Below are 25,368 nucleotides of genomic sequence, written 5' to 3' on the forward strand. Positions count from 1 at the left end.
TAGCACTTTCTTCTCACTCCCCTTCCAGAAATCCTTGGGGCCATGTTTGTCCTGACACTTCCAATAATGCAGGCTGAGGAAACAAGGAGCTTTCTCTGATGTGCATGCCCCAGAAGAAAGGTGTTCAGCTTCTGTTTATCAGAAGCAGGATTTTGTGCAGCTAGGAAGATGTGAAGGGCCAGGGCTTTCACCAAGGATGATGGATACTCTTAAGAACTGCTGTGAATAACCCTTCCTGAAAATTCAGCTTTGACTGGGTGAACAGAAAAACATACTTCCAGCAGTCAGACTTAGGGACAGGCTTAAACACTCCCCAGGAGTGAAGTAGGCAAATATCCCCACTGCAACCTCCCAGCCCAGCCCCTGCTCCCAGTGCAACCTGTGCAGAGTCCCAGGGCAGCTCCGTGGGCAGCATGGCCATGCGGGCGTCCCCAGCCTGGGGTGACGAGCTCCTCTCTGCTGCTGCAGTCTCAGTGGCTGACTCGGTGTCATTCCAAAGGGGATCCAGCTCAGGCTCATCAGCTCTGTCCCACAGAGACACAGAAGATGGCTGCTGCTCACTACCAGGAAGAGTCTGAGTGCCTGGGGAGCTGCTTGCAGGAGAGGTTGTCCCCACAGGCATTTCCACTGTCTGCTCCATTTCGGTCAGTCTCGTGGGCTCCAGCATCTCCCATCCCACTGTGGGCTCTGACACCTCCTCCCTGGCTGAATGGTCTTCCCCACCAGCCTCTACTGTGGTCTCTGCAGGCTCTGCTCCTGTTGTAGCCACAGTCAGCTCTGAATCTGCTCCCCCAACAGCCCAAGTGTCTCCAGTTGTCACCTCAAAGAGTTCTTCTGAATCAATGGGAGATCTTGCAGCAACTGTAGTAGAAAAAGTAGAGGGCACAGGTAGGCTTAGACCTGGTCCCATGCTGCTCCCAAGGTCTAAGCCTGGAGAAACAGAGTCCTCTTCTTGTCCTCCTATGGCTGCCTCAGTCACAACACCTGGCCTGGCAGAGGCTGTGGAAAACAGAAGGGAGAAAGAGTCCTCTTGGTCCAATGGTTCAGAAGATGTAATCTCTGGTCCAGAGGTCTGGAGGCTCTCCATTCCTCCTCTTGAGTGGTCTATAGGGAGCAGCCCCTCCTCTTCCTCTAGTGTGGAGAAAGGAGTGTGTAAGTCAGGCTCCACAAATTCTGCTGGTGGCTGGACAGTGGCCATTTCCCAGTTGTCTACTTGTGTCCCATTTCGTTTTAGCAATGCCTTCTGAGATGAAGCAGGAAAGGTATAATCTAAAAAGAGATCCAAAAGACTTCATGTTACATCTGAACTAAGAACTCTAAAAGGCAAGGAATATCTCATTATGTGTCCAGCCACTGGTGGGAGTCAAATGGCAGAGACCCTCCAAGAGCAGGTAGCCTGCCACAGCAAAGAACCATCCCATCCAATATGTGCACTTCTCCATCTACCCATCCCATCCCAGTAAACCCATATTCCCAAGGGATGATTTCCATCTTTGTTTTCTCCACATCTGCCTGTCCATAGGCACTTTCACAGACAATAATAACAGTTTTAACACTTGGCATCTTAAAGTTGAGGTTATGAGTGTTAGGAATTAGCTAGAACCAGAGATTCATTTCAAATGAGATTGAAAAAGATAAGGGGTGGTAGCAGCAGTCAGCCACAAGCTAAATGAGAAATACTACAGGAGAGAAACTAAAGGACAGAAACCCAATTCGTCATTCCTGGCACAGCCAAGTAATACCACCAAACCCTGAACTGACCTGGGCATATTTGAAATGCAGAATTTTAGTTTGTATAGCACTTCAGAGCAGAAAAGTCATCCCACAAACATCTGCATTAGTTTTGCTTTGCTACAGCAGCTGAATCTAACTCCCCTCCCTCCAACTACAGCCCTGTTGTTCTGTGGCTCTGACCACGAATGGAAGTGTTGTTGCTAGACAAACACAGATGCTGAAGGAGATGCAGCTCACAAATGTAAGGTCAGAGCAGGCTGGGGTTTCTTCTGGAAGCTAACAAGGAGCTGGGGACCCAGGAAAAGGAACGTATCTGTAAGATCAGATATGTTTAGTTCAGGGGGGCAGGCACAAATCCAGCAAGCATATATCAACCTTCATCTTTCTTGAGAAACTGCTCATACCCACGGAGTTCTGTTTCAGGAGTCTGCATCCCAATTAACTCCCTTTCTCCCCAAGCCAAGCACAGCACATTCTCACTGAGAAGGGAAGGAAGACGATCCCTTCACAGCCAGAAATCAACCCCCTGCTCTGTCTATGGTTATTAAATAAATGACTGTCTGAAATTCCCAAGGCTCCCGTCTCCTCTCCTGCCTGCCAGAGCAGATGCTCCACTAAGCACAGTGGGCAGCAGCTGTCTGGATGCCTTACAGAGATCTGCACAAAAAAACTCCACATATCCCTTGCTCGCTGCTGCCAGAGTGGGTGCAAGCTCCCAGGCAGAGAGGCCATGTCAGCATACACACCCACTGCCCTGGGTATTCCCTGGCAATCAGGACTGCCCATGCTACTCCTGCCCAGCCCTCCTCAGCAGAAACCACACTGTTCCATCCACCCCAAGCAGGAGGTGTAAAGATCCTCCTGTTCAGCTGGCACACGGCTTTCCTAACCCACAGCTCATTCCCTTTAAGGTGTCAGCAGCTCCTCCCAGATGTTGCCCAAAGATGAGTGTTACCCAGCTGCTGACCTTCAGAGCCATGGTGTGGAGACTGGCTCCCAGTTCTGTCTGCAAAGAGCCCACTAGGATTCACTGCCCAGGGCAGGCAGAAGTAATGTTGCTTTGCTGCTGTGTCTCACTAGAGAGCACCCACCAGCTGACACCCCACCCAAAGACCCTGAGAATTAAAAGACTTTTGCTTCCCAACAGCCAGCTGCTGATGCTTCCTCATAGGCCAAGGAGGCCGGCAAGAGCAATCAGCAGCAGCACTGACCAAAAAAACCCATCTCTCCTCCACTGCCTGGCACTGGTCTTCCCAAAGGCCTTCCCAACAGGTAACATCCCAGTGTCTTCAGACATGGTCACTGCCTTGCTGGATGGATGGCAGGAACAGCCACAGGCCATGGGATTGAGGAGGTTTGGGTGGGACTGTCTTCAGACAGATAGTAAAGCTCCCAGGGCTATGCTGCTCCTGCTGCTGCAGGGATAACTCAGGGTTTGCACCAAGAACCTCCTCTGCCCTGACATGCCGTGGGTGAAAAGTAAGGGTTTTGCCCTTTAAAACAAGGCCCTGCCAGATATGATGTTATTTTCAAGGATCAGTGATCCAATCTCCCATCTCCCTTGCCTAAAGACATTTTAAGATATTCTCAAGTCCTTTACACCTTCTCTCTTCCGTGCTCTTCCTTCCACCTGGAGCAGAGCACGAACTGGCAGGCAGATGGGCACAGCAAAAAAACAAACCACGAAAAAGCAGCATGAGGTTCATCCCACAGGACCAGAAATGCTCCCAGCCTGTCAGCTCTCCTTTGAAGTCACACAATCAACCTTTCCTTAGAGTGCTCTGCCACAGATTCATTGGCTCCCATGGGGGAAAGCCCCGCATGGTGCAGCTGTGCTGCCTTTCCACCAACAAGATCTAAAGATCTCAGAGGAACTGCTGCCTCTGCCATCTCTTCTGGGCAAAGAAAGTTTAGGACTCATCCCACTCTCTCCGAGCAGACTTCTATCTTACAAGGCAGCCAAAGATTGAAACCTGAGCTGCTTCTCTAGGCCAACAAATCAACAGGGTAGAAGCAGACACAGGAATCCTCACACTTGCTACTAACTGGGTTAACATTCCCACTTGTCATCAGTTTCCCCATTACCCTGCATGTTAAGCTGGGAACATCCTTCTGTCTAGTTCTTAAGATCTCACTGATTAGAAACTCAACTCCTCTCAAATCCTGAGAGGGCTATTACTCAGATTCAAGTAGGGAACAGTGAAACTTGAGGCACAGGGGTGCAGGATTGTGCTCCTTAAAACAAGGATCTCTCCATACAACCCTGTCACCAAAGGGGTTCAATCCCTTTCCAGGTTCAGGAAGGATCACAGAAGCATCAAGGTTGGAAGAGACCTTCAAGATCTAGTCCAACCATCAACCCAGCAGCACTATTATCATTCCTAAACCATATCCCCAAGTGCCACATCCAGATGCCAACTCTGATGAGTCAATCCTTCTTTCCAGACTCTTCAGCTAGACAGTTCCTGTCTGGAATCAGCTCCTCCTGTCTCACTAACAAGGGCATCTGCCAACTTCCCAATATCAGATTTAAGGCACTCATATTTCTTTTCGTTCACATCCCTGTTCTTTGATTTGAAGGAAGTTTTGTACCCTGTCCATCTCCCCGGTATGATATCAGCCCCTAAGCTAGTCCCAGCACATTCTTCCCAAGCCTCCATCCAGACAAGCTGGCCTGTCACTCATCTGTGCAATGCAGAGCTAAGAGCTTGCCCATTTGAAGAGTCTTCTCAGCATTTCCCTTGATTCCTCTTCCCTCCAACCCTAAGGGAACTCAAAGGGCATCTTCCACTTTTAGGATCTCTTCCAGCATTCAAGTAGCAGCTCCCCTTCAGCAAGTGGTTTACAACCCCCTTGGCCCACCTGGCTGTCCTCTACCTTCAGCAGACCCAGTACACCTGGTCCCCATACTCTGGGTACATGGCAGTGCACCCTGAGACCTTCCCACCTTCCAGTGCCAGTGCCACCCACTTCCCTTCTCACCACTTTTGTGGGCAGAAACAGCAACCACAGAACAGAGATGCAGAGAGACACAGCAGCCTGTGCTCCTGCTGCAGGAATGGGACAGAGTCTTCTGCTAAAGGGGACAGGAATTATGGAGCTGGCTGCAATGCCAGATTTGCCTGGCCTGTTTATCAGCTCATCTAATTTCAGGGAGGAAGCAGAGCTCTGCCAAGCCCAAGGATGCTTGAGAAGGGAGAAGGTAGTAACTGCACACACCATCAGCTCCTTCCCTGGCAGGGTCTGCTGTCTCCCACCAAGATCAGCAGTAGGCTGGAGCACAAGAGGAGCTTGTGGCCACACACAGACATGGCATGTGCCCCTTTCCCACCAGAAACAAGAGCAGCCAAGCAACAATGGAGCCAGCATGATCACAGAGGGGGGCAGCTCAGGAGAACTGGAATGATGAAACTGTCCCAGCACCTCTGGCAAACAATCTAGCAGGGATGGACCAGAGGAGTGTAGCAGGCAGACACAGCTCTACATCATGTACCCTCCCAGAGCTAGCAGGGATGGACCAGAGGAGTGTAAGCAGGCAGACACAGCTCTACATCGTGTACCCTCCCAGAGCTTCTCAGCCACACCATCCCCTTGGGAATCTGGCTCACTGATATGAAATTACACACCTCTGTCTCACCTCTTTACCACCACATCCTTATTCACCCCTTAATGGCTTCCATCAGTGGTGATAGTATGCATATTGCAGCATCCAGCTGCCTCCCACAATCACCCAGCTTTTCTCTTCCAAGCTCTCTTACAAAAACCCTCAGGCAGTATTTTTTTTAAATAAACCATCTTTCACAGCTTTTCCAAGTCTTGCCCTTTGTATCTCCAAGCAGCCCCAGGTCTGGGTCACACAGATCCATTTTCTTTGCCTGGGGAGATGATTTTCCCTGGGAGAGGTAAACATGAGCTTCAAACCTCTGCAGAAGCCACCATTCAGGCAATGTCCTGCTTTCTCCAAAATCAATATCAAAACTTCTCTGACACCAGATGGACCAAGACATGGCACTGTGCCAAAGCACAATTCCCCAGCCAAACATTTAATTCATTACATTTCTGCTTCTCTGTCATTCAGAAGAGCTGCTCTCAGTTGCTGTCCTACAAGGTTCCCTACTCTGTATTTGCTATTAACTGTTTAAAGCAACTGCGACAACTCAGGAAGAGAGTGATCCTCATTTTTTTTTAGTACACATAACCAGACCATAAGGTGTTTATTGGATTAAACTGGGAGATCATGTTAACCAGTGATTAAATTACTGATAACTAGAAGGTACTGTGATAAAGACAAGACCATTCCTGGGTTCCAATCACAACACATAACATTATTCACACCAAAACATCTGCCAGCTTTGGGAATCTCACGGTGCACTCCACTGAAAATGCAGCCAGGGCTGAAACTGTATCTGCTCTCTTTTTCTGCAGCACAGAACAGTAAGGCTTACTGCAAAAAAGTCATACTCCAGCTGATTGAAACCACAGGGGGATTTCAAAGAGGCAAAATACAATTACTGGTGCTGGAATTAAGCCAGTTGGGGCTAATATACTAATCTTCCAGAAGAGCTAGGAGAGGTTATTATCTGCAACTCTGAGACAAGTCCACACACACAAAAGAGATCACAGTCAAAAGAGAGACCCAAAGTAGCAAAGTGATTAGGCCACATTGTAGTTGAATTTGCTTGAGGTACAGACTGGGCACCAAGGACTACTGTTCCCAAATAGCCTCATACCTTATTCCAGCTCAGCAGAGAGACTGCAATAAAGGCAGAATAAGCTATCCTCACCCCAACACAGCCAGTCAGGGAACACCCTGCCCAGAGAAACCCTCTGTCATGGGTTAGCCTTTGGCAGCAATGTCTTCACAGAGCTGGCTTGTCCCAAGATAGATCACCCCTGTCCCTGTACACTAAACCAGGGCATAAACAAGAGGCATCCCTGGAGCTGAGCTAGGGCAGGAGGCTGCTCAGCACTAAGCTGCTTATGGAGACAGTCTTTACCAGGTGCTTAATACCATTAATGATTGGCTTGAAGATGGTATTAAGAACTGCAGATCTGCTGTCAGTCTGGCAGAAGAGGCAGTAGATTTCAGTAAGGCTGAGAGATACCAGGATCTTCTTGCCAGAGGCAAGTAATTCATCATGGAAAGAAGTGAATCTCACTATCAGAGAAGATGGAAGGTATTTTATTCCATTAGCTGGTCAGAAAACTTACTTTTTCTTGAATATAGTCTTTCTAACATGTCTGTCCCACTATCCCTCATCCTAACTCCCCTGGGAATCCCTTCTGCTAATTACTATGAATAATTAAAAGATTACAATTTCCTCCCCCATCCCACAAAGCACCACATGCTGTCCTAGGAAATCACCAATCTAAAAAACTAGATTGGATAGCTCCCAGTACAGTCATCCCTTGGTCTTCAACCACCTTGGAGCTAAAAGAGCAGTCCCTGGCTGTAATGAAGTGAGCTTCATGCCAGCCCGCTGTAACACTGGGAAATGGGATGATGCACTCCAATCCTTGAGCACTCAGCTGTTGGGCAGGGGAGGAGAGGGACTAAGTGCCCTCAAGCACTAGGCAGTCACAAGTGTTGTGTCCATTTTCAAGAGCCCACACTTCCCAGCAATTAATGACCAGGCTGCCTCACACTCTAGCCCTCACTGGAAGAGAGGAACATGTGGGACAGTGCGTCCTGACCGAGCCAAAGGAGAACACTGAGAGCTGCAAACAGGGAGAACTCCAGGGTGGATACACCACCATGCAGCTCCTTCACCAAAAACAAGGGATTCAAAGAGACCTACAACCCTACTGACTCCCATCTTCTAGCCCTAAAGCTGGATGAGATGTTTTACCTGCTGCCAAGGGCACCGGTGTAACAACAGGAAACACGGGGGACTGGAAGCCTCCCCACAAAACAAGATGGAGAAATGGGAAGAAAGGAAAGGAGAATAGGAAGGGCCAGATACAAGACCCTGCAGGTCCACTGAGTTGAGCTGTGGCTCAGGGCAATTTGCTTTGCTACCAAAGGTAAAGCAAAGCAGCCAAACCCAAACTACAACCAGAAGCTTCTGGGATCCCTGGAAGCCTGAAGGGATGCAGAAGTAACAGGTTCACAGCTCCACTGACTTGCTTTTTGGCTGCAGTACAAATCACACTTCTTCTTTCCATAAGGATATAGCATCCACATTCCCACCAGACCTAATCCATCTCCTCCGCGTGTGGCTCCACTGGGTAGCAGCTGTGCATGGGGTGACCCACATGCAAGTGCACACTTCTGTGCACCCTCAGACAGAATGAAACAAATGTCAGGGCCTTTCCAAAGGTTAGTGCTCACTGATGTCAATATAGAATCACTCTTCTGTAACATAAATCAGCAAAAGCACATTATTCAGGAGAACCAGAGCCCTAGCCTGAGCTGTGCTCTTCCACTGGGAGTTTGTTCTCACTTTCTAATGGACTGACAGGTGGCCCTAGAAATGTTTTCTATAAATATTTTTAAAGGACGTTTTTTGTGCACTTAACAAAAAAAAAAAAAAAAGTAACAGCTGCAGATTGTTATTGCTTTTTTGCTCTTGCAGCCTTGAAGTCACACAAAGGCAGGGCAGTCTCCCCACACAGAGTTCAGACAGACATAAAAAAGACGAGAGATGGAGATAACTAATTCAGCTTTTGAATAGTAGGAGATATGGCCTATCTGCAAGATCCTGTACCTGGACCAGTTCAGGCCCAATATCTTTGTATAAAGACAAAAAGAAGCCAGCACAGGTCTCCTTTCATAGCAGGTAATTTTCTCTCTTTAGGAATACAACAATCCTGTTCTGTGCCTTGATTGATGCAGTGTTTCCAGTGTGTGCCTGGGACAGAGCTACCAACTATGCTGGGCTACACTTCACTGAATGAAATCTCACATAAGGAAAACTTACACTACAAACTTTTTTTTCTTAAACAGCAGCTGTTTAAAACTGTTTAATGGGTTTATACATTGAAAATAACCTAACAGATGTCATCACACAGATCCACAACGTATCACACGGCATCTGTCACACATGCAGCATGTAAGTTCCATCGGTTGGGTGCATCTCTCATACAGAGGCTTTGCATGACAGGAGAAGACTGCCCAATTTAGGGATGCTATTACAATATCCTTTATTGTAAAATGACACACGGCAGGTTTCTAATTAAATTTTAAGTAGAAATGTGCTCCCAGCTCTTGAATAATTCAAACTGTTCTATTAACCAAGGTTCTGAAATGCCATTGAGACAGGAGCTCTGGACACAGCAACTGTCAGGGGAAGAAACAGCGCTTGGAAGCAGAGCAGTGGTTAGCCGGGCAGCGGATAGGGCAGGGTATGCATAAAGGACAGCTGAAAGAGCACATCTGCTCCTGGAGGAAAGAACTGCAGGCGAGAACGGAAGGAGAGAGCGGCGTGTTCCGCATGCAAATGGGGCGAGGCACGTGCAAGAGGCAAGGCTGGGTTCAGTACCAGTCATCTCTCCCTCAATGCACAAGCACACGCTGTTCTCCAAGTCACGTCCCAATCTGTGAGGACATGCAGGTGCCTGCTGGCACACCAAGAAAAGCGTCGCTGAGCGCTGCCAGCGCGCGAGAGCAGCTGAGCCAGAGCGCGTCCCAGGGATGCGCGGCAGGAACGGCGCCATCCCAACGGCACATCCCAAAAATGGGGCCTTCCCAAGAGCACATCCCAACAGTGCCTTCCCAACGGCACATCCCAAAAATGGGGCCTTCCCCAGAGCGCATCCCAACAGTGCCTTCCCAACGGCACATCCCAAAAATGGGGCCTTCCCCAGAGCGCATCCCAACAGTGCCTTCCCAACGGCACATCCCAAAAATGGGGCCTTCCCAAGAGCACATCCCAACAGTGCCTTCCCAACGGCACATCCCAAAAATGGGGCCTTCCCCAGAGCACATCCCAACAGTGCCTTCCCAACGGCACATCCCAAAAATGGGGCCTTCCCAAGAGCACATCCCAACAGTGCCTTCCCAACGGCACATCCCAAAAATGGGGCCTTCCCCAGAGCGCATCCCAACAGTGCCTTCCCAACGGCACATCCCAAAAATGGGGCCTTCCCAAGAGCACATCCCAACAGTGCCTTCCCAACGGCACATCCCAAAAATGGGGCCTTCCCCAGAGCGCATCCCAACAGTGCCTTCCCAACGGCACATCCCAAAAATGGGGCCTTCCCAAGAGCACATCCCAACAGTGCCTTCCCAATGGCCCCATCCCAACGGCACCATCCCAAAAACGGTGCCATCCCAACAACGGCCCCGTCCACCCCCAGCATCGCTGCAGAGCACAGCTGCCCCACAGCCAGGCCTGCAAGTGCCCCAGGGCAGCCAGAGCACAGCCAGAAAGGTTTAGCAGCACGGTCAGTGAGCAAAGGGCTTTGGAGACCTAAGCCGGGATGGCCCTTGCCCCACATGGCGTGCGCTGTGCCCCAGTGGGCAACCCAAGCCACAGCTCTGTGGCATCTCAGCCCTGTGTGAGCACAGGTGTTTTTTAAGGTCACAGAAATAGGAGAGGAGATAAAACAAGACTTGTGCTTTCTAATTGCAGACCTCAGTCAGATGTGCTGAGAGCGATACTGCATAAGGGAGGAGGGATAAGGCTGAAGCCTGGCCCTTGGGTAACACTTAATACATGCCCCACATGACACTTAAGAGCAGGAGCATGTGAAATAATCTCCTAAGCTACTGGAAACCCTGCAATGCACCTCCTCCTTCCTCCCATCCCTCTCTCTGAGAGCATCTCAAAGCTAATGAGGGGCTTGGGGAGAGACTACTGAGGGGACTCAGTGGTCTCAGAAAAACACTCCAGAGAGGAAAGCAAACTCAAATGCCAATGGAACCCATTTTGGTCATGAACTCTCAGGAAGCAGCAGGTCAGGGTAGGCAACAGGACAGCTGCCCAAGGGACAAAACCTGCTATTTTCTCTTGGACCAAATCCCCACTGAAGTCACAGAGTGAGGAACCAGAATTTGACCCAGGGAACTCAGCTCTGACTCAAACGCTAAGATGGCCTTGATCTCAGTTGGGCTCTTGAGACCTTAAAGTTGTGCTTAATAGACAGCAACAGAAAAAAACAAGAGAGAAGAGAGCATAAAGGGGAGAAAGTGAAAGGAGGGCATGAGGCAATGGGAAACTAGATGGAGGCAGTGCTTTTCCCAGCTCATAGCAGCTCAGGAATAAAAAGCTCAGCTGTAACTTGGTTTCTAATGCCTGTGCTTGCTCAGGGTTCATTGGGGACACATCAGGCACTGAGGTGAGAAAATAGAGCTGACATTTAATCTCAGGCCCTCTTAGCAAGAGTTGTGTCAAAGCAGGAAGATAGATCCCTGCATCCTTCCACTTCCCCAGAGTCCTTGCAGAGTGGGAGGAAGAATGGGGTAAAAAGAACTTACCTGTTGCTGGTCCCAAGTCCAGGCTGGAGTCATTGAGCTCTCCCCCATCTTCCCAGAAGTACTGTGGGGGCTGCAAGATCTTGGACTCCTCATTCTCCTCACTGGCAAAGCCTGACCCTGGAGCAGCATGCAGGGAGCCAGGGGCAAGATCTGGCTCTGCAGCCTCTGGTCTGGTTTGCTTGTGGGAATTCATGGCCTCCAGGTGGGACATCATAGCAAATTCCAGCAGGGAAGTTGATGTGAGGCCATCAGCAGTTGGGTCCTCCGAGGAGGCAAGGCAGAGGCACAAGGTCCCTGGATAATGACAGAAAATACACATCAGAGAGAGGAAGGACACCCACTGGGCTTGTCTTCCCCTTGAAGCCTATTCCTGCCAAACCAACCTGCCCTGAAGATGGGCTGTGCTCTCAGCTGATGAGGAAAATTAGGTTATTTTGGGAAACATCCACAAGCATGCAGAGTGGCATTCACATTCAGGAGGAGTCAGTGCCAAGCAACCATCCAGCGTGGGGCACCTCTTTCTGGGGTGATGATTCACCCTCTCTGAGCTGTTTTTGCCTCTGTTAAAGGATGAGGTTCCTTGTTAATCACCCATCCTGGAGAGGAGGTGGAATGTCATATAGTTCACCATGAAACACTGGCCTTGTGAAAACAATGGCAGTTTCTATCAGACTGTCCTGATCTACAGCTATATTATATGCAGGGAGGCTGATTCAAACCAACATTATTTACAACCAGTATTAATCATGTTTTAAATCTGTAGGGTGAAAATCTGGTTTTTTGTTTGAACTTCAGTGCACTCACATTGCTGGTTTTCATAAGGAAGGGCTGACCATTACAGGTAACAATTATATTGTGACAAAAGCAAACATCCACTGAACATTAAGCAGGAGAGCAAGCTGCATTTTGCACTTTTCTATCAACATTACACTCTTATTATTTCCATTTTACTATTAGAAGGATTGACTGACACTTCTTGATTCCTAGATGAGACTTTAATTGTGATTTGTGTCAAGGTACATTCACATGCATATTGAACTCCAATCAAAATGCAAGAAAACAGCACCTGGGACTTGGCTTTATTCAGCTACTAAATACCACTATAAATATGGAGGCATAAGGAAAAAAATAAAATTACCAAAAGCTGTTTTATATTTAAAACAGTTTTGTTAAGCAAGTGAAGTAACTAATCTGGGTGAACAGAACCATTTGCTTTGAAGCCCTCTATCATTCAGCACATCAAAACTAAAAGATCTCATCCTCTCACAGCTGATTTTTATTCATAGATTAGAAGGAAAAAGGACAAGTTTTCTTGCTTTCTCAGCTCAGACTCAGTTCCTCAATTGTTAATGAAGTAGTCACTGAACTGAACTAATTGAATAAGCTGAAATGAAGACTAATTTGGTATTTTTCTTTGATAACTGATTTTCTAGACAACAGAAATGCAGCAGCTCTAATCCATCTGGACTTCAGTCAAACATCTGATACAGTGCCTCATGAGGAATTGCAAGAGACACAAGAAAAGATACCTATTAGCAGGAAAACTGTAAGGCATTGACTATACAAAAAAATTACAGAGCTTGTGCTGGAGGGAGGCTACTAGTGAAATTGCTCATGGTTTGTCTTTGGATCTGCTGTTCTATCACATTTTCCTAAGTGACCTTACAACAAAAAGTAGGAAGGTGATAATGAAATTAGCCAAGGACACAAAGCAAGGAGACATCCTCACTGCACAGAAAAACCACAGGTACAGCCAGGTGATCTTGAGAATGGGAATAACAGAAATATTATGAAAAGAAATAGCATAAAGTGATAAGCCCCTCGAGAACTAGCACAAAACATTTCTGATACAAGCTGGGAAAACATCCATCAGAAATGTCTTACGAGGAGAAACTCCTGTATTAGGAACAGCTCTGAGATATCACTGGAATGCAGATGTGAAAATCCTTGCAGAGTAGTGAAGTATTAGAAACAGAGATTTTACAAAGCACTGCTGAGACATCGCCTGGGAGCTGCACACAGATCTGGATACTCAAGGCCTGAAATGATTTAAGCAGAGCTGAACTGCCTTCAGGCAAGGGCACGGACAAGGCAACCTCCTGATGTTGCTACCCACCACTGTGGCCTACAACTCCACATCCCAGGAGCACAAATCCAAACCAGGGCAAGTGCTACGATGAGCTATGGGGCAATGGCACAGGGGTTGGCCCTGGTGAGTTCACTGAAAACATTGGCAAGTTGGCAAAGGAAGTTTGGAAGTCACTGCCCACCTGACAACAGATTACCAAACCTGTCCTGGGAATACTGGAAGCCAGAAATGCATTTCATAAGTCCTCTGCCTGCTCTGACCCTCTCCACCTTCCTCCACTATTCTCTGAACTCATCAAAATCAAATATTGGCTACCCTTCTGCATATACACTTGGGCCAGGCTTCAGCACTTCTCAATCTTGTTTATTTTGCCCTACTCATCCAAGGCAAGATCAGCTGAGGCCTGAGCAGCAACAAAAAGGGAATGGCAAAAGAGGCAGAGTATCAGAGGGGAAGGAAGCTACTGCATCATCACAGAGCCAACCAAAAGACCTCAGGGCATCTCTAGGGATGTGCCAACTCCTGAGCCATGCATGAACAGTGAAGTCCACATCTGGAATCAAGAGCCTGAACACTCCTTGTGTGTGAGCACAGACCCAGGAAGGTCTGGCCAGGGCAGCCCCGTGCTGGTTCTGGGGTGCTCAGCAGGCTCCACTGTGAGCTTCCCCAGCTGACAGACAACACCTGCACCACTGATGGAGCACCAGAGAGAGCACTTGTCTTGAGGAGCTTGCAGCTTAAGCAAACATGACAGAGAGCAGCAAGGAGGAGAAAAGAAACATTAGTCTCAAAGTTATCCAGCAAAGGAGAGCAGGATAGGAAGAGACCATGGCAGGCCCAAGGCCACATGGAATATTTGGTTTATATGTGACTGCAGCTGACTGCCTGGATCCTGAGCAAGCTCTTTATTCACCCCAATGTCTCAGTTTCCCCTAACTCCCATTTACAGAGACATGGCTGATGTGGCACCTCAGCTTTCCAGCCACACTACAAAGCACATCCTGGGTTTCCCCAGCAGCAAGGTAAAAATCTCAAAATGCACCTCTGTGCCAGCATCTATACTGCCTCAAACCTCTTTTCCACCAGCTACACTCGTTAGGGCTGCCTACAGAGCTCAGCCAGAGCCCACCCCACCCCTTTTACAAGACACATCTCATGGCAGGTGAACCTGGTAATCCAGAGAGCTATTTCCATCCATGTGGGAAGCTCTGATGCTGGGAATTTGTTTACCCTCCTTTAACTCTGAAGTGTTTACTCAGTTAAAACCCCCTAAGCTGCATTATCTGGTTTACTGGGCTGCTTTCCTCAGCCCAAGATAAAACTACACCACCTCATCCCTAAGAATGAGTCATGCACAGCCTGAGCAAGACAGGCGTCTTGTCCCTGGGGTGGATGTGAGTAACACTCTGGGGTCTGATCTACAGGCATGGGATGCAGAGACTGGTCTGGGGGAACCCTCTGTGCCAGCACCAGCCTGAATGCCCCAGGGCTTAAAGAACCATCACGCCAGGGTACAAATCAGTACCTCTCCAGACACCAGCCTGACACCACTTCATTCACACCTTCTGCACCAGCAGCAAAAACCCAAAGGTTTGGGGTGCCAAAAAGCAGCAGGAAGATTTGCCATCTTCCCCCTCTCTTTCAAGCCTCTCATAAAGGAGCTCCATGCAGCTGTCAACTCCAAGGCAAAGAAAGAATCAAAGCACAAGCTGAGCTGGGAGGCAGGGGAGCACAGCTGAGAAAGGAAATCTAATGCCCAAGACCTCAGTTGCAGGCCGTTTTCCTCCCAGGACGGGTAACAGGGATTAGACAACTTCTACCAGCCATCAGCCTCTCGATTTTGTATTCTAAAATGCAGATCAAGTGATAAGAATAAAGAACCAAATGAATAAAGACCTGCAACTGTAGATGGGAGGGAGCAGGGAACGGAGCCAGGGCTCACCAGCTGCTTCAATGGGGCGTTTGTCTCTCATTTCTATTTTTGCGGCACCTCTGCGTAACCTGGAGGAGACGAGGCTCTGCATGCTAAAAAGGGCAGCCAGCCTTTGGGGAAACAGCAGGGCTTAGAGCACGGGAGGAAAAACCCTCCCAGAGCAGACAGAGGAGGGGCCAGAAAGCAGTGAAAGTGGGAGAGGTAGATGGAGAGGGGAGAGGGAACAAAGGCGGGATGGGAGCTCCTGCGCTGGCTGCGCGCCGTCCTGCTGCCAGCACCCACAGAGGCGATGTGGGGAGCCAGTGCACCTCTGTGAGGAGCAGAGGGGGCAATTCCAACGGCAGGGAATAATGCTGCAGTGCTACCTTTCTGAGGCCGCTGAAAAAAAGCCAGCCAGGAGGATACAGATGAAAAGAGTTTGCTAGTGCTGACTCCACCGACCCCTCAGAAAACAGTTCTGAGTCAAAGTGGTGAAGCTCACTCTGTTCAGCTCAGCAGAGGATTCAGCACAACAGCTCCAGACAAGGAGATGAGGGAGTTTCACTCAACAACAGAAAAAAAAAAGCCTGAAGAAAGACTATCTGCCATCTTTCTCACAAAGTGCTGTGAATAACAGCAGTTTCACAATTCTAAATAATTCTAAAAGAACCCCAAAGTGTTTTCTGCATTGGCTGACCAAAAATCACTTCATCCCTTTGCCACAAAGCAAGTCACCTCTCCATGGGACAGGGCAGCTATTTAAAAGCTCCCAACTGGCCTATTGAACAGGACTAGAAATTAAAGAGGAAATAAGTCATTTTTGTGTCCAGCTGAAATGAGAAGAGGGATTTGGGGAGATGAAATGGAATCTAGCTGTTGAAGCTGCGACTGTGTCAAAAAGCCTTTAATTTTTTTTTGCTTTTTAATTAGTGATAAGCAAGCCTCAATTTCTCTCCAAGGAAACACACAGTCATCCCTTAAGACATCACCACATCAGCCTAATCTGTAGAGGGGCTGGAATGCTCTTCAGTTTACCCAACAGAAGGTTGGTTTTACCTCTGCTTCCTGAGTGTTGTGGCTACACCACAGTGCCATGGAGGCAGGATCAGCCTGCTGAAGAGAAGAACATTTTCCTGGGGCACACTCTGACTTACCTGTCTGTCATCACTAGCTAGCAGAGCCTGCACACCCTACCCAAGCACACTTGCACAGGGAAGGAGGTCAGAGCATGGTGGTACTGCCAAGGAAGCAGCCACAAGAATGTCCATCTGGCCCTGCTACCGTTGACCTTCCTTTCAAGCCCACCCCACACCCAGGAGCAATCCAACAATGTTATTTCCTAGGAGAGCTGGGTCAGGAATGGGTCATTTACTGATAATCACTTAGGACAGAAACACAATGACCAGATGAGGGAAGCATCTGCCAGGGATATTCCCTCCCCCAGACCACTGTGCCTGGAAAGGCTGGGGAGCAAGGCCCAAGGGCAGAGAGGAGAGAGGCCCCAAGGCAGAACGGTCAGGGCACAAACCACTTCCAGAACATAACAAAATCCAGGGTAATTTAAATAACAAAAAGGGATCCCAACCATGGCCAGTGGAGGAAGAGGCGGAAATGCTGTTTAACTGAGGGATGTCCAAGCTGATTCCCACACAGTCACCTGGAGCCTCTGCACTCCAAACCCTCAACAGCCTTGCACAGGGAAGCACATGGGATGACTGTGTATGAAACCAAGTTCTTTTGGTGCTCATTCAGAGTTACAGACCACAGCTGTTCTTGGACACACCACCTAAGAGAACTCCCACTGCAGCTCCCACACAGCCTTATTGCTGCTCTCCCACACTTCATTAGACTACTTACACACCCAGCCATGGCCCTAATCTCAGAGATCATTTCCAATTAGGGCTTCAGAAAACAAGATCAGACTGCCATCCTCCTTTGGTACTGCCAGCAACCAGGTCCCTTAGTGAGTGTCCCTCTAAAACCATCCACCTTCCTGTGTCTCCAGCATGTTTTAGAAAGCAATAGGAAAAGTACTTGGTCTGCAGGGAGCACATACTTACCTACCTACACCAAGAAGAGTAACAAGGCACAATGGAAGAAGCCCCTGCAATGGGACAGCTCTTTGGGGGATGTTGTGCCAGCATCTTTAAGCTTTTGCAGCTCTTTACAACAAGCATAATGAGAGCTCCAGCTCCACCCAGCTGCAGGGAGTGCGTGTCAGCATGTACTGGGTGGGTACCACCTCACAAAGAACTGCCAGCATCTGCTCCCTTGGCATTTCAGCAGAGAACATCCATGGCAGACAGGGCCAGGTACATGGGAAACAGCAAGGCACTGCCAGGGCACGCACCTGCTTTTGCAGATAATTGCAGATGTGCCCTTTGTCAGCACGGGACCTGGTGCCCGGGGTGCTGGGCATCCTCATCCCAATCCAAGATGTGTCAGGTCTCCTGTCCTTAGGATCTGCAACATCCAGACTGCTCTAAACACCTCCACCCATTCACACATAGAGACTCCATGCAAGCAGGAGACACTTCAACGTGCTGGCCTGTCCTCCCCCCTCTGCTCAACCATTCACGCCTGGAGCCACAATCTCACTTGGCTGCAGTCTCCCAGACTGTTTGCCTTCACTCCCTCCCTGGATTGTCTCGTAGCCTTCACACCTCCCTCCTCTGCTGCCACCACGTCTGCTCTCCTCCACTCCTGCTATTGACAATGGCAGCTCCCAGCTAGGGGCCAGGGGAGATGCAGCCCCTGGGAAAACAGCATTGGGTAGGCAGTTAGTTCTACACAGCAGAAGTGAATTTTCTTTCCTCAGTTATCTTTCATAGGCCTCTTCAAACAGACCCCCAGGGGTTGATAGACTATGGGATGAAAGCCACTGAGCTAAGAGTAAAACCAGAGCCCACAGACTTCTTTGCCCTCTCACAGGCCCAAAACATTTCATCTGACTCACCAGGCCTGTGCTTCCCCTTCTCACTCTGTCCCAGCCTGGACTATGTACCCCACAATGCTCACTCTGATTTCCAGCACACCCCATAAAGGCACTTGCCTGCTTCTTCTGCAAAGCCTTCCTGCCCAGGCAGAGGAAGCAATACCTCAGGTGCCTGAGGGACTTCCCTTGACACACGGTCACTTATAAAAATGTAACTGAAACCTTTTACATGCCAAAAGGTCCTCAAATCCCCTGGCATAACACTGAGCAGGAAACACTCCACTCCAGCCCCTGCAGCAGAGCAATGACAACCACCCCACCACACACTGCATCCCCAAGAGGCTCCACTCCTCAAACAGCCTCAGCTATCCTAGGCAAAAAAAAGCTCATGCAAAGGTCTGGTTGTCCAAGGCACATATAAGGGTTCTGAGTGCCTTCACAACACCAGGCAGGACAAGAGGAGCATGGCTGCAGTTGGCATATAGAGGGAGGGCTGCAAAGCTGGTTTCCAAGCACTAACAAATTGACCCCAACCAAGAATGTTCATCCAAAGCCTGGTAACCACAACAGGGCTTCACCAGGCACAGGGACAGTGAGGGACTGACCTGAGCCCCAGCAGGGTGCACCTTCCTTGCCAGCATCCCTGGCCCTCTGAATAAACCAACACACGTGTTTTCTTGGCCTCGGTGCAGGCTGTGCTCGTGTGGCTGACAAATAGCCTCTCTCCATTCTTTTGGGATTACGTGTTTCAGTGGTGCCCTGGTTTCCACAAAGAGCCAGCAAGAATGAGGAGCCAGTTCACCCAAGCACCAGCTGGGAGCCGTGGTGCACCTTCCTGCAGCCCCTCTGCCCCAGCCCTGCAGCGGGGCTGTCCGTGCTGCTGCTCGCCCAGGTACCCACACAATGCCACAGCTTCTTCCCAGGCAGAGTGAGTGGGAAAACTTCTGTGCACTCTGATCTGCAGCTCGTCGCCAGCAGCTTCCCCTTGAGGGCTTAATGTGGTTATTTCTACCCCTGATGCCTGTAATTAAATGAACATTTCCTTATGGCAGCGAGGCGGCCAAGGAAAAACTGACTACAGGGAATTTTCATTCATCCTGATCTATACTCCCTCATCTCTGGCTTGTTCACACAATGCTAACAAGACATCTTCTAAGCAGGCAGAAAGAAAAAAAAAAAGCCCTTAAACAGCCCACATGCAGACAACCACCTGGGGAGACAAAAAGAGGAAGGAGACCAATTCCCTCCTTCTCCCCCTGCATCATTTTTCTACTTGCAAAACCAAAGGGGCTCAGATACCCTAGAGCCTGGAGAGATGTTTCCAAACTCTGCCAACAGACTTGTGCTGCCCAGCAGTCTGATGGGACCCCGATGAGGCACATGTCCCATTTCAGCACATCCTACAGGTATGTGGAGGCTCCCAGCCCAGGGAAACACGTGGGGAACTGCACGCAGTCAACCCAGCTCCCTCTCAGGTATTAACTGGTCCTGTCCTGTGCTACTGGAGAGGTGAGGCCAGAGTGCACTGAATTATTTCAGACTGGAACTGATCCTGAACCACTGAGCAAAGCTACTACCCAGAAGAGAGCCTGAGGTACAAATTCCCAGCAGTCTGCATCTCCACTTCTGACCTCCCATCTGGGTAGGAGCCCACTGGTCTGGGGACACCCGGCCAACCGAGTGCCACAGCCCACCAGGATTACAAATTTCACTAGATTAGGAATTGAGCTGTCCCTGGGAGCTGCTCCTCACCTCCCACCCCTGTGCCTCTCTCTGCTAGGACAGCAGAGAGGATCACAGGGAAAGCCAAGCACCCAAATCCTCCATATCACCACCAGCTGGACAACACTACTAGAAAGTTTCCAGCAGCCTCAGCAGAACAGGAAGCATATCCTCCCCCCAGCACAGCAGTACCAGTGGTGGTCCTTTTGGCTGCCACATTTTCAAACCACCATGAGGTCCCTCTCCTTGTGCAGAGCAAACATGGCTTTCCAGCTATGGGGATGGGGCCAACACTTGCTGGCAGATTGGCAAGATGGGATTGTGGCAGCTCCCCCCCTCCCATCTTACACTCTTCCCTGGAGGAGGCAGAGGTTTGGCAGAATTTGGGCACACGGGTTTCCTGCTGAGACAGGGCTGAAGAACCTTTGCCAGCTGTGCCCAAGCTATTCCCCTAGTGTGGACAACCTGCCTGGAGGAAACCACAGAACTGGCTCCCTCCTCAGCTCCAGAAAGACTTATTGCTTCTGTGCCACAGAGTATTGGCACAAAACCCCAACAGGTTTTCAGATCCATTTTGCTCTTTAAGCTCACTATTGTTTGCAAACCTAAAAGGCTTTATCGCTTCTCTTTCAGGAGCCTCAGATGACAGAGAATAACAGCCCATAGACAGAGCAGCTCTACAGATGACACACTCCCCCATGAACATTTTCAGGAGATTGGGGTAATAAAGGAGATGTGCCAGGGGACTGGATGTCACTGTATCACAGCTTGGTCGTGCTGGAAGACAGTGACTGGTTGGTAAGTCAGCCCTTCCTTCCCTGTCAGAATGACTCAAGACAAAGACTCCCCCACACTTCAAATGTCCCCGTTCAGAACTCCTGTTCCACACTAAACAGATTTCTGTACAAAGGGATGGGTTAGGGAGGAAGAGGACAATCTCAGCCTCATGGGTCTTTGGGGGATCCTTTTGTTGGGAAATTTCCCCAGACTATTTAAAAATAGAAGCAGAGCCTTCATAACCATTCCGAGTATAATTATTCCTGCACTTAACTGCCTTTTCCTGGCACCCTACCTCTCCTCCAAATTTCAAGAGAAGGCTCTTGGGGAATCGTGGAGCAATTTGTGGCGGCCCGTTCTTTGTATCAGTTTCACGGTAGTTCGCAAAACCACCACGACGCCAGACGAAGCCACCGACACCCAAACGGGCGGTGTGGGGCAGCGCTGCCGCAGCCGAGACCGCCCCGGCCGGGCCGAACCGCGACCCCCCGGTGCCCGCGGGTCCCGTGCCGGGTGCTCCATCTCCGGGCGGGAGAGCCGGGAGAGCAACCCACGTGCATCCAGCCCACCGTGCCGGGAACGCAGGGGGCCCCTGCCAAGCCCCGGGGGTCCCGGGGCAGAGAGCGGCTGCCCCAGAGGGCTCTGATGCCCGGGTGGGGGGCAGTGCCAGGCACACAGGGGAGCTCCGGGGTGGGAGATGGGAGCCGCCGCAAGTCCCGGTACCCGGGGTCAGTGTTGCCTGCGGGGAACGGCGGGGTGATGGAGACCAGCCCGCTGCAGAGGTCCCGGCGCCCCGGGGCATTGGAGCCGCGACGCACTGCCGTTCCCCGGGGTGGGGGGTGAGCAGACCCGCCTCCCGCCGGGGGTCCCGGTGCCCGCGGAGGGGATGGACACCCGCCCGCCGCCCAGCCCGTAGGGATGGCAGCGCATCCCGCCGCGCCAGCCTCACTCACCGGCGGCCAGAAGCAGCAGCAACGCCGGGGCCCGGTGCAAGGGCTGCATGGCGGCGGCCGCTGCCCTGCCGCACCGCCTCTTCACGGGGAGCGGGGCCGCCCCGCCGCCCGCCGGGCTCTGCCCCTCGCCGCCGCGCCCGCCCGCCGCCCGGCCCCGCTCCGCATCCCGCCGCCCGGCGCCGCCTCCTCCCGCCGCCGCCGCCGCTCCGGGGGCGGGGAGCCGGCAGGGGGGTCCGCACTGCCCGCCGGCTGCGCGGACCGAGCGGCGGGGCGGGGGCGGAGCGCAGCCCTCCTTTGCTCCTAATTTCTGGCTGCGGAGCCACCGCCCACCCGGCCGGCGCCCCCCGGCCGCGGTCCCCGCACGCCGGCCCCGGTGTCCACAACGAGTGCCGGCGGCGCGGCTGCTTGCGCCGGGCGCGGGTGATCGGCCCCCGCCGCGGGCAGCGGGGATGGATGCGCCGGGATCCGCCGGCGGCACGGGCAGAGCCCCCGGGAGGCAGCTCCCCGCCAGCCGCAACACCGGGGCAGCGACGGCCCCCAAACCAGAGACCCTCCGCATCCGTCTGCTGACCTCTCTTTAGCTGTCCGCAGCTAACGGAGTCACCGCTTCTCCCTCGCCCCTCAGCTCCCACCTCACTTCATCACCTGGAAAAACTTCTCCCGCTGGGCAAATTAGTTTCCCCACCTCTGGAGTCCATCTGGTCCGAGCCCCTGGTCAGGTGGGTCACCTACAGCCAGTTTCCTAGGACCATGACCAGATGGTTTTTGAGTATCCCCGACCTTGGAGACCCCACACTTTCTCTGGGCAGCTTGTGCCACTGCTCACCCTCACAGTAAAATGTGTTTCCTGATGTTCAGAAAGAACCTTCAGTGTTTCGGTTTGTGCCCATTGTCTCTTGCCCTGTTACTGGGCACCACTGGAAGGAAATGTGACCCTGGATACCATCACTACCTTTATGGTAAAGGCACATCTCTGGCTCACATTTTATGTGGTGTTGCCACAACCCCCAGGTCCTTTCCTGCCAAGCTGGTTCCCAGCTGGATATCTCCAGTGTTTTCTGGTGCATGAGATTGTTCCTCACCAGGTGCAGCCCTTTGAAAGTCTTGCTGGACTGCAGGAGGTTCCTGTCAGCCCACTGCTCCAGCCTGTCGAGGTCCCTCTGGATGGAGCCTTGATTCTCTGGCTTATCAGCCAGATAAAGATAGGCAGATATGGAGCTCTTCCCAGTTTTCTGTAGGGATCCTGAACTCCACCATTTCATGGTCACTGCAGCCAAGACTGCCTTTGACCTTCACAGCCCCAACGAGCCTCTCATTGCTTCTTAGTAGGAGATCCAGCAGAGCATCTCTTCTTGTCAATTCTTTTATCACTCATTGCATCCTGAGGCTTGGGGTGTTGCATCTGTTTCTGAAGCTGGGTCTGTGTTGGAGCCTCTGCCCTAGCAGGGACAGCTGCTTTGACACCTGCTGGTAAAACCATTCCATGGTGTGTCACCACCATATCCAAGACTGTCACATTGATACTAATTCAGCTGATATTCCCTCTTTCATGCCCTTCTGTGCAAACTGCTGTGGGCTCTATTAAAAAAAATAAATCTGTATTGCAGCAGTTGTGGAGCAGTTGTGGTGGATAGCACAGCAAAGGAACATGCTGAATATCCTGCTGAAAATCATTATTACAGCAACAAGACCAACTGCTCCAATTACACTAAATTTCAAATTAAACACATCTTTAGTGGCCTCAGGGCACAACATTACAGTAAATGACTCAAGCAAGGGCTTTGTCAGACAGGTGCCCAAGAAACAAGGCTCAAGAGGTCCTGCAAAACCACAGCAGTTGTGAGGGAACACGTGCCAGCTCCCAGCACTTCAACCCCTCTTGCCAGCTGGATGAACCACAGCCATCCCACTCCCCTCCTGCAGGCCTGCAGCCCCTCAGAAAAGCTGTGCAACTCTTGGTTCAAGGCCACAAATATAATATGGCTCCAAACCAAAGGACCCAAGAGCATCCTGGTCCCTTCTCACTGGGCACTCAGCTCATGATTTCAAGTTTTCCTCAGCAGTGGCTCGGAATCTTTCTCTGATTTCAAAACAGCTTTCACATCACACATTCTAGGAGGGCAGGGGATGCTAAAATCCAACATTGCAAGTTCCATCTGAGGAAACAGCTGTACTGTCACAGCCTCACCAAATGTCTTTGTGCTTGCAGGGCTTGTAGTGTGTGCCTGGTACTCTGCCTCTCCCACACAGCATGTCACTGAGACAGCAGGACACAGATCTGAGGGTGATCAGGATTTTAAATTCAAGCATTCTCATTCCTCAAGTAAGTGTTCATTAAAAACATCCCAGAGTCTTTATTTTCTTGTAAATAAATTGATTTTTTGTTGTTGTTGTTTGAAGAGTGAATCTCCCCAAAGAAAAATTGATGGTGTTTTTTTTTTCTGTCATGAACTTGCTGGTTTTCAACAGCTAGAGAAAGGTGTCAAGGTGCCCTAACCTGCTGCACTCTGTAATGAATCAAACAGCCACCTGAGGGTACTTGCTATTATTGATACTGACCTTAGCAGCTCCTAGCAGGCTGGCCCTGGCACGTGTCACCCATTTGTGCAGTTGCCAGCCTCTTTTTGCCAGCTCTTTCCTTCCATCATCTGCCCCAGTGCTGCAACTTCCCCCAGCATGACCAGGGCAGGTAACAGACTGGCTGCCCCCCTTCCCCAGACTGGCAAGGCAAAGCTGACGGGCTTGGACCAAAGTTCTTGCTCTTGGCTTCTTTTAGACCACATCCATGCAGGGCTCTGAAAGTCCTTTTTATCCCAGAATCAATGCAGCCCCCAGCCCCCACCAAGCAGGAAATGCAGCAGGAACTGCCGAGCTGTCGTTTACCCATTAGATGAGATAAAAACACTTTAGTGCACTGAGATTCTAGCCCAGGCATGGCATTTAATGAATGCTCTTGTCATTTTTCACTTTGTTGCTGGTAATTTGGCTGTCTTTGCATGCAGGTGGCTTACTACAAGTGGGTAACTAAAAGCCTTTCAGATCTCCTGACCCTGCCACATCCAGCTCCCAAATCTCAGAAGCTCATGGCGCTCCCTGGATTTATTTTGACATTGTACATCAATCTCAGGCTGAGCAACAAAGAGGGAGTATGAAAGGAGAAGATACATCTTAGGCAAGAAAATTAAATAAAATTAGTGGCAACATCGATCAGCCAGGTCAGCGCTGCCAGTGGAGCAGAAAACAGCCGGCAGAGATGGGCAGCACCAGCTCTCTTTAAACAGCAGCACCAGCTTCAACCCAGCACAGCCCCTGCATCTCCATTTCACACTCCCTGGAATAGGTGCAGCTGGCTTGGCTCTCTTCTGAGGCATTGACAGCTTTATAGTCAAAGGCTTGTCATTTCTCATTTGATCTCCCTCCAGCCTCCCTACCTGGTGTATATTCTCCTACGATGTTCAGAGCCCTGGTAAAAGAGGCTTTACAATTGCACTAAATGCTTCTTTTATAGCTGCTTCAAAGCTGTTCAGAAATTTTTCTTGGTATTACCATTATCTGTGCTTTTCTGTTCTTCCCCAAAATTGTACAATTTCACAGTTACGTCTGTTAGGCAGAATCAGAAAGCAAGTGTGTATTTTAGGCTGGAAAACTGAAAATCCTTCTGCTGTCTCCCCTGTGAGTTACTGTAACGGCTTTTGCCTTCAGGAAATTCAGCCAGCTTTCCCATTTCAGTGGAAGGGTCACATTTTGTTCCAAGATGCCTGCAAACAAATACTACAGAGGTAGAGGAATGAGGTGATAGCTAAGGGAAAGAATTTGGTGACTAAGGCT

At 50.4% G+C, this 25,368-nt stretch overlaps 1 protein-coding gene across 1 annotated transcript in view; it reads right to left on the reverse strand.

The window, feature by feature from the left end:
• PODXL2 (podocalyxin like 2) overlaps positions 1-21,657 on the reverse strand; it is a 32,886-nt gene extending 11,229 nt beyond the window's left edge. Inside the window, exons 1-3 of the mRNA XM_059856530.1 lie at positions 21,541-21,657; positions 11,153-11,446; positions 380-1,269 (exon numbers count right to left, since the gene is read on the reverse strand). Of these exons, the coding sequence (XP_059712513.1) occupies positions 380-1,269; positions 11,153-11,446; positions 21,541-21,589 (1,233 nt within the window). The 5' untranslated portion in view covers positions 21,590-21,657. The remainder of the gene's footprint in view (positions 1-379; positions 1,270-11,152; positions 11,447-21,540) is intronic.
• Positions 21,658-25,368: the final 3,711 nt, after the last annotated feature.

Source organism: Haemorhous mexicanus, chromosome 11, assembly GCF_027477595.1.
Source record: "Haemorhous mexicanus isolate bHaeMex1 chromosome 11, bHaeMex1.pri, whole genome shotgun sequence".
Lineage (NCBI taxonomy): Eukaryota > Metazoa > Chordata > Aves > Passeriformes > Fringillidae > Haemorhous > Haemorhous mexicanus.